This window comes from Haemaphysalis longicornis, unplaced genomic scaffold, assembly GCF_048455015.1.
Source record: "Haemaphysalis longicornis isolate Haplotype H1 unplaced genomic scaffold, Haemaphysalis longicornis Haplotype H1 scaffold_2, whole genome shotgun sequence".
Lineage (NCBI taxonomy): Eukaryota > Metazoa > Arthropoda > Arachnida > Ixodida > Ixodidae > Haemaphysalis > Haemaphysalis longicornis.
The window spans coordinates 124,827,445-124,840,940 of NW_027526295.1; the positions used below are offsets into that span (position 1 = coordinate 124,827,445).

The 13,496-nt window shown below is 50.0% G+C and overlaps 1 protein-coding gene across 4 annotated transcripts in view; it reads left to right on the forward strand.

The window, feature by feature from the left end:
* Ubr3 (Ubr3 ubiquitin ligase) overlaps positions 1-13,496 on the forward strand; it is a 167,232-nt gene that overhangs the window by 129,854 nt on the left and 23,882 nt on the right. For all 4 annotated transcript variants that reach the window (XM_077698229.1, XM_077698228.1, XM_077698227.1 and 1 more), the window contains 4 exons: positions 880-1,035; positions 7,212-7,354; positions 9,256-9,366; positions 10,023-10,247. In XM_077698229.1, coding sequence (XP_077554355.1) covers positions 880-1,035; positions 7,212-7,354; positions 9,256-9,366; positions 10,023-10,247 — 635 coding nt within the window. The remainder of the gene's footprint in view (positions 1-879; positions 1,036-7,211; positions 7,355-9,255; positions 9,367-10,022; positions 10,248-13,496) is intronic.

Here is a 13,496-nt window from a genome sequence, read left to right on the forward strand (position 1 = left end):
ATGTTTTGGTCATTTTTCCGAAGTTGAAAGCCGCGTCCCCCCTTAAGTTGATGTGTTGAATTTCCGGTGAAGTCAGCTGCACAGTGGGTGCAGGAATTCATCAGTTCAGTAGGCTGTTTTAGAACCAGTTACTCGTCAACTCGTACCGGTTTTCGTTGTGTTTGGGTTCGAGTCGATTTGAATCTGTATCATCGCAGTGAAAAGTAATATTGCACTAAAAACTGGTTTAGCAGCTCCTGTTACAGAGGAGCATGGTCGAGGGCTGATTTCTTTGTCTTTTCCCAGATCTGCTTGCTAGATAAAATCGCTATGTCCGTATTGCAGACAATGGTCTCATTTCAGTTCATGCCTTCCTGCTCAAGGGGAAAAACAATGTCAACAAGGTGGCCAACTATAGTTGAAGACTGTTTTTTATTGTAGTCTACTCCTTGTCATATAGATTCCAAATTGGGCTCGTCAGTCAACCAGTGTTGACTGTATGAATTTAGGGTTGTAGGTAGCTTTACTTTGTGAATACTGAATTGGAAGAAGGGGGGAAGGGCGTTGGGGTTGGTTTGGGTTGCCCGTCACGGTGGCTCAGTGGCTACGGCGTTGTGCTGCTGAGCACAAGGACCTGAGTTAGGTTCCCGGTTGATGCAGTTGCTTTCCAGGTGGAGGCGAAGAGCAAAAATGCTCATGTGTCAAGAATTGGGGGCGCATGTTATAGATTTACAGGTGGTCAGTGTTAATCTAGAGCCCTCCCCTATGGCTTCAGCGTGTTAACCCCCCTAATCTGAATCTAGTCGATTTGGGTTAAAGGAGGAGAAGGTGGTTACAGGTGAACTGACCGCCACTAAAAGTCTTTCCCCCTTCCCTTCCTCCTCCCACATCCATCGTCAGAGACAGAAGAGTGCACGGCAGGGGAGCAGGCATCGTCGGACCCGGAGCCCATGATGGCCGTCACCAGGGAGTACGAGTGCGTCATCTGCAGCCAGACGTCTCCTTCCACGGTGGCGCGCCCCATCGGCATGGTGGTGCTCCTGCAGGCCACTAGTGGTGAGTCCCTGGTCGCAGGGTGTGTGTTCTTTTTTTTTTTTTTTTCTCTTGGTTGGTCGGAGTGGCTACTATACTCACTCGGGTACAAGTTAAGAAACGGCCACAGGTCACGTAGTGCCTCAATCCGGTAAAGGTGGCGACGATGGGACGCGTTTTGGAAGGAGAAAGGTGTGACATTGTCTGCTTTTTCTCACGTAGTTTGTTTCTCGTCGCTGCAGTAGCTGATAAGCACATTAAAGGGACCCTGCAACACTTGCCATCGACTACTAGTAATGTATTTTGGGATAAAGTCTATTGTCCCAGAAATCTCCTCCCGCAAGAATTATGAAAATCCGTTCACAATTAACGAAACTACGCGCGATGAGAAATCGCGCATAATCGTTCCCTCTCAACTCGACCGCGAACAACGCGACGAAAGCTGCGCGCTCTCTCCCAGAGAGGGGGGTGGCTCGTGGTGTTCTCTTCGGCGGCCTTCGATATATCACATGCCAGGTAGTTTTCTCCTTTTCTCTGCAACGCGGAGGGGCCTATTTCCGGTCTGGTGCCACAAAAAAGCAGGCATGGGTGCCTGCTCGCAAGTGTGCGCTCGGGCTGGTAGGGCGTTTTTGAAGCAATAAACGTTTGTAGTCGAGTGGTCCCGTTGAAAGGGAAGTATTGAGCTCATCACTCAAACTCCGCGCGCACTCAAAACACAAAAGAAACAGCAAAACTGTGCCTACAGGTTCAGGCATAGAAGAGGTTCGTACACAGCGATGACGACGATGGAAATGGGAGAATCTAGCTGCGAAGTTGACCAGTGACAGCCGATTGGGCAGCCATGGCCTATGTGACGTCCCTTAGGCCATGCCAGGGGTCGCATAATGAGGACAACTGAAGAGAGAGCGGATGGTTTTTCCGCGTCTTTCACATCGATTTGCGCCTCACCGCTTCACGTGCACGTGTAATATGTGGCTCAGGTATTCTTGGCAGTGTAATCTAAACGTCGCGCAGGTTTACTTGCACTGCTCAAAGAGTGTTGCAGGGTCCCTTTAAACCAGAAAAAAGTCGTGGAAACGATTTGTGTGGGTTCAAAATACTCGAAACAACAGAAGTAACAGCTGGCTGCGTTGATAAGCTGCTTGGGCAAGTTTCGCTGTCGTTCTTAAGTTGTACCCGAGTGTAGTGTTGCCTTCAGTAAAATGTCAACATAAAGTGGCGTTCCTTTTCTTGTATTCTGAAGTCTAAGGTGTGTTAATTTTTTGCAAAGTAATACCACTGGAGTGGGAAAGTTTGCGCAAGTTTTTTGCAAAAAATGTAAAAATAAAAAGTGATGAGATTGTGACATAAAAAGTAACAGTATTTTGTTTTTTTTCAGAAAGCATGCAGTTGATGAAAAAATTCAGTGATGATTATAGTACAGTGTAGACCATTTATAACGTAACCGCTTATAGTGCGGGACCGGATATAACGCGGGTTTTTGTGACCACCAGTTCACCTCCCATAGAACTCAATGTATAAGCATACCGCTTAGAGTGCGGTTGACTGAAGCCCAATACCGTTTATAGTGCGGTTTTCTCGCGGGACTGCTTATCGACCGGCGCAACTGGGGCATCGTTTTAGGGTAGCAAAAGAAAAAAGAAGGGTGAAATCGGCCATCTGATGCAGTGCACACCCCTTGCTCTCCTCTAACTTCGACACACAAGAAAAAATAGGCACCCTTTAGTTCGCGCGTACGTGATAACCACAACTTTCCTTGCTTGACGCATCTCGGAAGATAGCGACCCCCCTCGCCGTCCGCGCTCGGCAAGTTGTTGCGCGTGCACCGCATGGCCCATTTTCGCACACGATTCGTGCACGTCGGCGTTGCGCGTCCATTTTTTTCACGCTCGTGTCGACGATTTTGCGCTCACGGTGGCTTCTTCACGTGGCAGTGGGAGGAGCCTGATGACTTGCACCAATGGGGATACGTGCACCTAATGGCGGGAGATCCGAAACGCTCCGACCAGCTGGCTGGCCGCGCCAGAGATGTTTAGGCCTAGCACCGCGATGTTTTTTGATGGGCGCTTTCACGAGCAACGTTGATGGCAATTTATATTCCTCTTTTCGCCCACATTATAAGCTCTTTTCTTGCGTGAGCATCCTCGCTTGCGCCTCGTGAGGCATTTCAGCGAGCAGTTAGAAGCGGTCGCTGGAGCTGCCCGCAGCACTTCACGGCCAGGGCCGACACCATGTTGCCGCCTCTTACCACTCTTTCCGCGCGGCACACCACACCAGTTGCAACCGGGCCTAGGGAGCCTACATGCGCCGCGCCTTCGTCTCCATGCGGTTCAGGCTTTAGAACGTTGTGCAGATAAGCCCTTTCCCTTTCCGAACAAGCGAGCCGCGCGAAGCCGAAGATTTCCACCACCAGTACGCTGCGCTGATAAGCAGCCGCCTTCGGCATCGTGAACGCAAGGTGGGGTAAAAAAAATCCCGCTGGCGTTCTTATCACGTTCCGCGGCATCTGTTCATAGACTCCATAAACGCAGCCACGATCCTCCAAAACAAACACAACGGAAGTTAAAGCCGTGCTCGCTGTTTGTAAGACCGCCTTGTAATGCGCAGAACCCTGCAGCAGCGGCTGATGTGGAAAAAAAAAACGATATAAAGACCAGGCGTTTGCTTTTAAGTGCCGTGCGTTTGAGTGATGATAAATAAAGGATGACTTGAGAGGTACGTTGCGATGTGGTTGGATTCGCGCATGTTTTGGTTATAGTGCGGTACCGCTTATAGTGCGGATTTTTGCGGCTCCCGCGACATACGTTATAAGCGGTCCACACTGTATATCTCCTAATGCGAACTTTGGGTGCAGCACGAGCTGCCGTCTTTTCGGTCACAGCGCATATCTGCTGCGTCTCAGGAAGCGATCACGTGATCAGTGAACGCACAGCGGCGCATGCTACTCTATTGTTACCTTGCAGCGTGTCGCTGTCACCAACCAGCATATCGTTGCAAATTGTGTTTTAACCTCCCACGCAAATATCATGTTGGTTCGGATAAGTCACGCACGGGGGAGCAGCAAGCATGTTGTTGCGAATCGTGTTTGAACGTCCCGCACACGTCACGTGGTTTGGATTAGCGGCAAACGGAGCAGCGTCTAGGGAAAGTGTCAGGGCTTTGGCATCGACGCATGAAATGAGTGAGGGGGGGGCCAGTGAGAGAGGTGACGCCATACCCGTGTGTGCCGCCCTCCTCCTCCTCACTCTTCAGCAGACGCTCCTCTTTGTTTTCTTTTTGCCGTCACTGCTGCATTCGGTCACTCAGTTACACAGCCGCCGCCACCGCCGCAAAGCCCAGGTAACGGCTGCCAGAGGGCTGTACCCTAAAATAAATTGTGCTTGTTGAGAGTTTGGGGTGTGGCAAGCAAATAGAATAGTGTCGGGGTGATCAGCAACTTGTGCTACAGCGGTTGGTGAAAAAAAAGTCGAATAATCTTATTTACCATGAGTAGGCCTACAGACGGATCTGTGTCCACACACAATTGTAACTCTTTGAAACATTGTTCCGTGTGAAATGTTGAGTGTTGCTCCAGCGGGCGATGCAACAGTTCAGCGATTAGCTCACGGGAACCGCTGTGTTTTCAGTGTAGATGAAACTGGGGGGGACAAGGAGGAATATTCCATTTCACGGCAGGTACAGGCGAGGCGCTTCCGGTGATATGTTGATATGTGAAGCCACCTAAAAAATATCAAACTGCTTTTATTTATGAAACGAATAGGCAGAACTGGCAGAATCGAAGCAGTAGGGGGCGCTGGGGGCACACAGGAAATACTGGGCTTGTACTCGCTAGGGAATAGAATTTGGCGTACTGGGGACCACGTGTGCGTGAAATTTGATGTACTTAATAAGGGGGGACGCGGCTTTCAACTTCGGAAAAATGACCAAAACATCGTTTTTTTGAAACCCGCATATTCGGCTTCTATGTTTCCTATTCTGTGCGTCTGCAAAGTTTTTACGCTGAAAAGCGTCGCAAAGTGGCATAAAAAAATACTTTTGTCAGGCGCGGTGACAAACTATCAGCGCAAAAGGGCGAAAAAACGGCAATTTTCGGAGCGCTCTATCCCGGCAGCAACGGTGCCACCGGGCGCGGTCATTTTGATATGGTTAGATCGGCCGAGCGATCGTTTTTCCGGTTCCGCTCGTCTCTTTTATCTTCGTTCATTCACAAACGCACAAACGGCAGAAAAGAAACGACGCACAAACGAAGCTAGAAATAGATGCTGAAGCGCTATTGGTCCTCCGGTCGGGGCGCAGAACGACGACCCTCCTGATTGGATGTCGCGGGCGCAACGCAAGATGGCGGCCGCCTGAGCTGCGTAGCGAGCGGATTGAGTTCATTTTCGCCGCTTCGCTCGGCCGAGTTTCTGTTCAATCTGTGGTATTCAACACGGACGTTATCGCGATGGGAATGCCAGAGATAACGAGCCAGATTACGGGAAGTTGTGTGGCTCGAAAGGCGGAGGTCATCGAACGCTTCGTGGTGCGCGTGACTCTACCGTCGCCAGACCCCGGAGGGTGACGCGGTGTGCGCGCTTGCGATAGCGGTTCGTGAAGTGAACTTTTAGTCGGATTTGCGATGTTTACACGCTTAGTTATTGCTGTGTTTTGACTGTGGGCTCGCTAGCCTTGAGAAAGAAACGGTCGACGCGTCAAACGCTGCGGCGCGCACGGCATAGCCGACGCGCATTGGAGCATCACATGACTGGGCAACCGGTTACGATTGAACGCCAGTAGTTGTAATTAATGCCTGCGACGTTAGTTTTAATCTTAAAAGCGACCTGACCAGCCATATCAGGTATAATCAAAGCTCGATATGTCGCGGTAAGCGTGCGCTGCGATGCGCGCGAGCCATATCGCCTTTCTTGCGCAATGTTTCCCGTGCACTTGTAATTTTCATGCAAACAGGTTTGAGTTAGTAATATAGGAATAAAAATATGCTCTCTGCGTTAAAAATGTACGTTACTGTGGCAGCATTTAACAGTGATTTTTTTAGGGAAATTATTGATACCATTGCTCAGGGCATACTGGCTGTGCTGCGAGAAATATTGGATGCCTTGAATGTCAAAAGTAGTAAAAAAAATATGCTCTTGCATTGAAGTTGGGAGTTATGCAGAATACTCTACCAAGCTTCAAAGTAGCTCATTTTCAACCTTGTGGTATGCAAACTTTTGGCAATGAACACCTGCACTATGAGTACTAAGTTGCTGTGCCAGGCAAGATAAAACATGAAAAGAAAGCCAAAAATGTTCAAATTTAAGTTAAAAAAATGCTTAACTTGTTGCCATGGTGACAACACTGCAAAAGGAGGTTGTCCAGTGCGATACAGCCAACCAACTAACCTACTTTGCACTGAAAGCCCATTGAAACCCATCTCCCCTCCGTTTGGTTTGCAAAGGGGGGTATGTACTCTTCACGGAGGAGCTGAAAATGATGTTTTCTGGAAAGAGAAAGGCTGAAAAGGCACTCCAATTTCAAGGCAAGGCCTTCCAGAAGCCCCATGTTCAAAAGGACATGAAAGGCTACAACCGTGACGACTTTTGATATGTGAAACCTATGTTGCAACTTCGGAAGCCGTTTTCTCAAAACAGTTTTTTTTGCCACCTGTGTCGCTTGTCCCAGGGATTTCTTCGTGACTGCTGGGTCTATTTTGATTCCGTTTCTTGCATTACATTCCTTGATGAACTGTTCAGGTCGTGACACTTTTAGTTTTCCAGATTTGTTTTTTGTGATTTTTTTATTCAAATAATCGTTCACAGTTGACATGCCTGTTGCACATTAACCTCTAAAAAAATGAAAACTAAAAAACATTGTGTTGTAAAAAAAAAATTCCAAAACTGTCACGACCTCGTCCATTCATTTGGGAATGCAAAGCACTTCGAACAAGTTTTCTATCGTGTTTTATAAGCCGCTCAAGCTCGGTACAAGCGGAACAGAAAGAAAATTTCATACATAAAAAAGTTATCAAAATATTAACTTCAAATTTTTATGGTGTTATCACAGAAGCATTTCCAGTTGCTGTGCCAATTTTCATCAAAATCCACAAAGAAATAAAAAAGTTGATTTTGAAAGCCACGTCCCCCCTTAAGCCAGATTCAGAGGAAGCATGCTTGGCCATCAGAGGAGTAATTAGTGGCACTGTTTCTCCCCCTACTCCACAGTGCTGGGCCACGCTCGGGAGGCGGAGGATGCGGAGCGCAAGCTGCCCTGCTCAGATGAGGAGCGTCTGCAGCTGCTGCACGACACCAGCCGGTCCGCTTACATGAAGCAGCGCCTCGAGACACTCACCATGCACTTTGACGACGTGAGTAGGATTGGGGGCATTGGCAGTGCAGCAGCAATGCAGGGGCAATGCAGGGGTAGTGCAGGGCAGATACAGAGAGCGTGCCCTGTCGCAACTTCGTTTCTGTACTAAAACTGTCTCCTTCAGTTTTTAGATGCGACTGCATCTCATTCACTCGCCTTGTCCATGCAGCGTTGTCAGCGTTGTTGTCGGCGTCCGCCCCTCCCCCATTCTCCTTGCCGCGCAAGCTGCACTCTCCGCCGCTCACCCCCTCTCCTCTCCGATGCCCCTCTCTCGCGAGGGGCATTGTATTGGATTCGAATGGATTAGATTGGATTGGATTAAAGTGGATTAAAGTGGATTGTGTTGGATTGTGTTGCGTCATAGCCGCGGCAGACACACTGGCGCCGGTGCATGTGCAGTACTCTCTCTTCCGCGGTCTCCTCTCCTTCGGGCGCGCTGCGCATATAACCGGTGTGCCGCTCTCCAGCAGCCTTTCGATCAACGGTTGCTCTCCGCTTGCGCTTGAACCCCCCTCAGCGTCGCATCACACCAGGGTTCCCGCGAGGGGAGGTGGGCGTAATTTTTTGGTGAAGGGATGCGAGGCGAGATTGCGCTGTGCTTGCAAAACTGGAGCACTGTTTCACACCTTGGTTAACAAAACTACATGCCAGCAATGTGTCTCCTGCTATGTTCACACATGTGGCAGTCAGCGGATCTAAAGCCGGGACTGTAGTCCCCTTTTTACAGCAAAGCTATCTTGCACTAGGTCCTGACCAAAGTTGTGGGCGTCCATCGGGTCACGTTGACAAGGAATCGCACACTCGCTCCAGAGCTAGCGTGAAATGCTCTGTAGCTCTATCTAATATTAGCGTCTTAGAAAAAAATCGCACTGAAATTGGCTGCTAGTGGAACTCTTATCATTATGCAGGGTGTCATTTACTTGTCGTGATTAATTTTGTCAGAGTGAAGTTGTTAACGTTACAGACTTCCCAACCGCTGTCAGTACATCACCGTTGTTAAGATTCAGCACGCCACTACCCTGTGCACGCTTGCTATAAGTGTGGTGTAGTGCGGGGACGCTCCCTGTGCTTAGTGGCAGAGCCTGCCTTCCTCGAACATGCTACGACAAGCCGGAGTGTTTCCGCTGCTCAGGCGCTTGCTGCGGTGGCTCGTGCACATGGCAGTTGCAAAATCTGGGACAAGTGGGAGCAGGTAGAGACTTGAACCTACAAGCACACTCTGCTTGCCATAATCTCCTCTCCCCCTCACTCAAACCTGACTCAATGCGCGCTGGCTCTCATGAACCTGGGAAAGAGTGTTCTGCTCTGTTCGGGTTGCGTGCAAAGCACTGTGAATGCTTACTGACCGTTGGCACTTTGGATTATAAGTAAATATTCCCTTGGTGCGCATTTCATTCAGTCGACAGCATCGGATCCTGCTATTGCTCTGTTCAAGTCATGCTGTAAGCTCGCCCGGGAGGGTGCTGTTCCTGTGTTGTAGTTGTTCATCTCTCGCCATGCAGTAAAACAATTAAGTTTTGCCTTGGGCTCTTTGTCATCAACACTGAAGCAGCTCTTCTGCTCACCGCTCATCCACCACGCTACCACTACATGACGGAAGCGACAGAGCCCAGTTTGTTGCTGCCTTGCCAATGTAATACCATCGATGGAGGGAGTCTGGTTACAGGAAACTGATGTAAATCTCGTTTTATCGAAACTATATCCCAAATGAAATGATATGAGAAATAATTTAGAGTTAATTCTAAACACGTTACGTGTATGCGTCTTTATTCAAATGGTATAGGTAGTCACCATACACAGCTCAGTATAGTAATCTGCCAGTAGTGCTTCATTGGTGTTCTATCTTCGCGGAAGGGCTGTTCTGCATTTTGTTCTCGCCCTCTCTCCCCCGGTATGCAGTACCCGCTGTCGCACTCGGTCAACATTGGCTGGGAAGGCGGCGTGCATGTACAGACGTGCGGCCACTACCTGCACCTGGACTGCCACAAGTCCTACATGCTGTCCCAAAGGGTGGGTGCTCGGCGCCTTCTCCGTCGTCGTCGTTTTCTTCTCTCAGTCTGCACACTGGGGTGACTGTACAGTGCCACATTTTCTGGTGCATTGCCTCCTTCAGTGTGTCTTGCACTTTGATGATGTGAAAGTTTTTATACATGCCGGCACTAAATTTGGGTAATTGCTGACCTTGTACACCTGAATAGCTTGGAACTGACATCTGGCTTGTGCGGTTGCCAGAAAAGTGCAGGAGTGTAGGCTTTTTCTGGTTGTGTTGTTACTTTTAAACACTGCTGGAACAGAGTGAGAGCTGATTGTCACTTGTGCAGGCATTTCACACACAGCAAATGCTGCTGTCAGCTGCTGTTAGTTACCCATCGCAATGGCGCAGTGGCTAAGGTGTTGTGCTGCTGAGGCCAAAGATGCGGGTTTTGATCTCAGCCGTGGGGGCGGCATTTCAGATGGGGTGAAAAGCGGAAATGCCCATGTCATCAGATTTCGGTGCACGGTCGGGATTGCCGTGAACCGTGCACCAAATCTGAACCGTGCACCAAAAAACAGTGCTCTCAGCCCTCCACTGTGGCATGCTTCATAGCCCAAGTGTAGCTTCGGCACGCAGAAGCCCGTAACCTAATCTAGCTCTGCGCCCTCTTCTTCCCGCGGCATGGCCTCAGAGCCAGCAGAGCCAGCGGCTGCAGACGGTGGCCGTGGAGCGTGGCGAGTATTGGTGCCCGCTGTGCCGGCAGCTGGCCAACTCGGTGCTGCCCCTGCACCCCCCCATGGACGGGGGCAAGGGGGCCAGGGGCCTGCTGGTGCGCAGGGGGCCCGTGCCCCTGCAGCAGCTCGCCCAGGACCTGGCCGGCATGCTGGCGCACCGGCCCGCCGCCTCCACCACCCAGGTGAGTGCGGAGAAGGGCAGACGGGACGGAGAAAAGTCTGAGGGACACCTACGCACTCTCCAGGGGTTCAGATGAAACCAGTGGAGAGGACGCAGGGCAAGAAGAGGAGACATACAAGCAACACGGCTAGACTAACAACTCTCTACTCAGAAGAAACCTCTCATTTATCTGCCTTTTTGGCACACACGCACACTTTGACCGGTGCGAAAAAAGGCACTTACAGAGATCATCAACACATGGAAAGTCAGGACATGAGTGCGACCTGCTCGGGGCGTTCTTAATCAGAAAAAATAAACTTATTTGTGTCAGCGATACGTCATTTGTCATAACTGAAAACGGATATCCTCAAAGTTCCTTTCTCCACATTGGTCAAGGTGTGCATGTGTGCTGGAAACATGTATAAATGCGATGTTTCTTCCAAGTGAACCAGTTGTTAGTCCACCGGTGTTGCTTATGTGTCTTCTCTTCTTGCCCTGCTTCCTTTTCACTGGTTCCATTTTTAGGTATACTCTGTGAACCAACTAAACTAGCCCAGCAATTTACTCTCTTCCTATGGGTTGTGGTGAATGCAAAAGCATTAGTGTACAGCTGAACACCCAAGACACCTTGTTTCACCTCGCATTGTTCTACGTCTTTTCAAAAAATCTTGCCGCTTCCTACGTACTGCACCACTGTGCGTTCATGCCGTTGTGGAACAGGAGAGTTAGCGACGACGGTGAATTTCACTGCTTGTCTGTTCGCTCACCTGTGTTCTTCCACTCGCTGCGGTGGCTCAGTGGCTAAGGCGTTGTGCTGTTGAGCACGAGGATGCAGGTTCGATTCCCGGCCACGGCGGCCGCTTTTCTGATGGAGTGGAAAATCAAAAACGCCCATGTGTACGAGATTTCGGCGTACGTTGAGGATCCCCAGGTGTTCAAAATTAATCCGGAGCCCTCCAATACGACGCGCCTCATCGCCTGCGTTGCGTCGGCGCGTTAAACGCTACAATCAATCAATCAATCAATCAATGCATGGCATCCTGTTGCTACCTCCTGCTATGGAACGCCTGATACGATGGAACGCTTTTCAAGGAGCTGTTTCGTAGTTACAGACACTAGTGTAAGCCTTTTCACTTATTTGACCATCTAATGCTGCATTTGCGCTGGACAGAAGAAGCAGACTAAGACTCAACATGCGTAATAGATGCACTCCCCTGAAGTGCATCGATGCAGTCTTCTTTGAAAGGAGGTGGGAGGGTGTTAACCGAAGGTGTGAAGCCTTATATTCCACAGGTAATGAACCTTTAAACAAAGCGTCTTAGAGCTCAAAGTTTAAGAAAGAGTGAATTTTGCCAGGCACATTTAGTATTGACATCTGGTAGCAGGATTTCCCGGCGAATGCATTTCATCGCACTCTGTTCGCGCTTGCATCAGAGGCAGCGAGTGTTCATGCACAAGTGCCTTGGGAGGTTCAGGCATTATAAAATGTCCCATTTTCGTCAATTGGGGAAAAATTGAACGTTCAAAGAGGCACCATAGCGTTTGTGGAGAGGGGGAATCTCGGGAACCAGCAAATGGCCGGCGAGAAGGCGCCATTCCCCTCACTCAAAAGCCAGGTGTGCATTCATGGTCACGTCACGGGTCACGTGGAATCGGCTGTCCAACAGGGCGGTAGGTAGAGCTACGTGACGTCACTTGAAGAAGAGACCTGGTCCAACATCGTCTACCTGTTCGCGGCCGAGACGGCTTTGGTCGCTGAACCAACGAGAGACTCCTGGAAGAAAGGAACGCTTAGGGTAATCTGGATAATAAACCCCCTTGAGGATTTCTGTCATCTGGCCTTGTCTCGTGCCTGCCTCCCATTTCGGCGCTGTAGCCACGGCAGCCACATGTGGAGGATTGTCTGAGTGATCCACGCATACACTTTCACTATTTTCCTTCATTCTGAATAAGCCACAGTGTTCAAATACTGGTGCTCTGATCAAGGGGAACGTGAATAGTGTGTTATTTAATTGAATGTCTGCAACAAATGTATATTATTCACACATGCTTAATTGCTTATAGGGTAATTGTTAGCTTCATTTTTCTCCCCCCGCTTTTTTCAAGTATAGTACCATCAAGCCTGGCCATGATAAACACTGATACTACATATAGCGAATTATCAGATGTAAGGTGCCGAATTTGAAGTTTGGTTGATTTAACCAAAGTTCTGTGCGAGTTGTGCTGTTTATAGAAAAAACCAAAAGCTCAAAATTGGAACTGGTATCTTTTATTAACAAGGAAATACAGTGGAATCTCGGTCATACGAATCTCAAGGGGCGGCAAAAATATTCGTATCACCCGAAAATTCGTATCATCAGAAAACGAGAAAAAATGGAATAGTGCCGCGCATGTGACAGGCGGCGGCAACATGGCGTCGGCTGTTGCCCTGAAGAGGTGCAAGTAGTTCAGCGACCGCTTCTAACCTTTTGTTAAAACACAGCTCAAGGTGTAAACTCAATTGCTCGTGCGGGGAAGAGCTCATAAAGTGGGAGAAAACTGCACTATAAAATATCATCCGCGCCAAATATGCGCCGCGGAGGTGGCCCAGCAAGCTGCTGCGAGCGCTTCGAAATTGCCGCCATGAGGCACACGTCTCCCCATTGGCGCAAGTCATGACTCATGAGGCTCCTCCCACTGCCGTTCGCGGCAACGTTGGCGGCAACCAAGGCTGAGCACGGCCGGGGTAGGGCGGCGACGCGCGCTGTGTCGATACCAACGTGCGCACGCGGCCGCTCTAGCCCGGCCGTGGGCAGAGGTACCACCCCAGCAGAGGCTGGCGCCGGGATGCCGGCCCGAATCGTCAACGCGGGAGTCAAAAGAACGCGTGCTCACCTTCGACGCGACGTGCGCACGCGAGCCGCATGCGATTCGTGCACGTCGGCGTTGCGCGCGCATTATTTTCACGCCCGCGATGACGATTTCGCCTCCGCGACAGAGGCTACCTCGCTCGGAAAATGACGCCCGACGCGCGCGGCAGTGGGAGGAGCCTGCCGACTTGCGCCAATGGCGAGGTGCGCTCTTCATGGCGGCAGTTTGAAAACGCTCCGGACAGCCCGGTGGCCCCGCCGGAGATGTTTAGGACTAACACCCCAGCAGATATTGAATGGGCGCTTTCACTACCGGCGCGGATGATGTTTTATAGTACCGTTTCCACCTACATTATAAGCTCCTTTACCGCTCAAGCAACTTCGTGCGTGCCTTGAGCGGCATTTTAGAGAGCGCTTAGAAG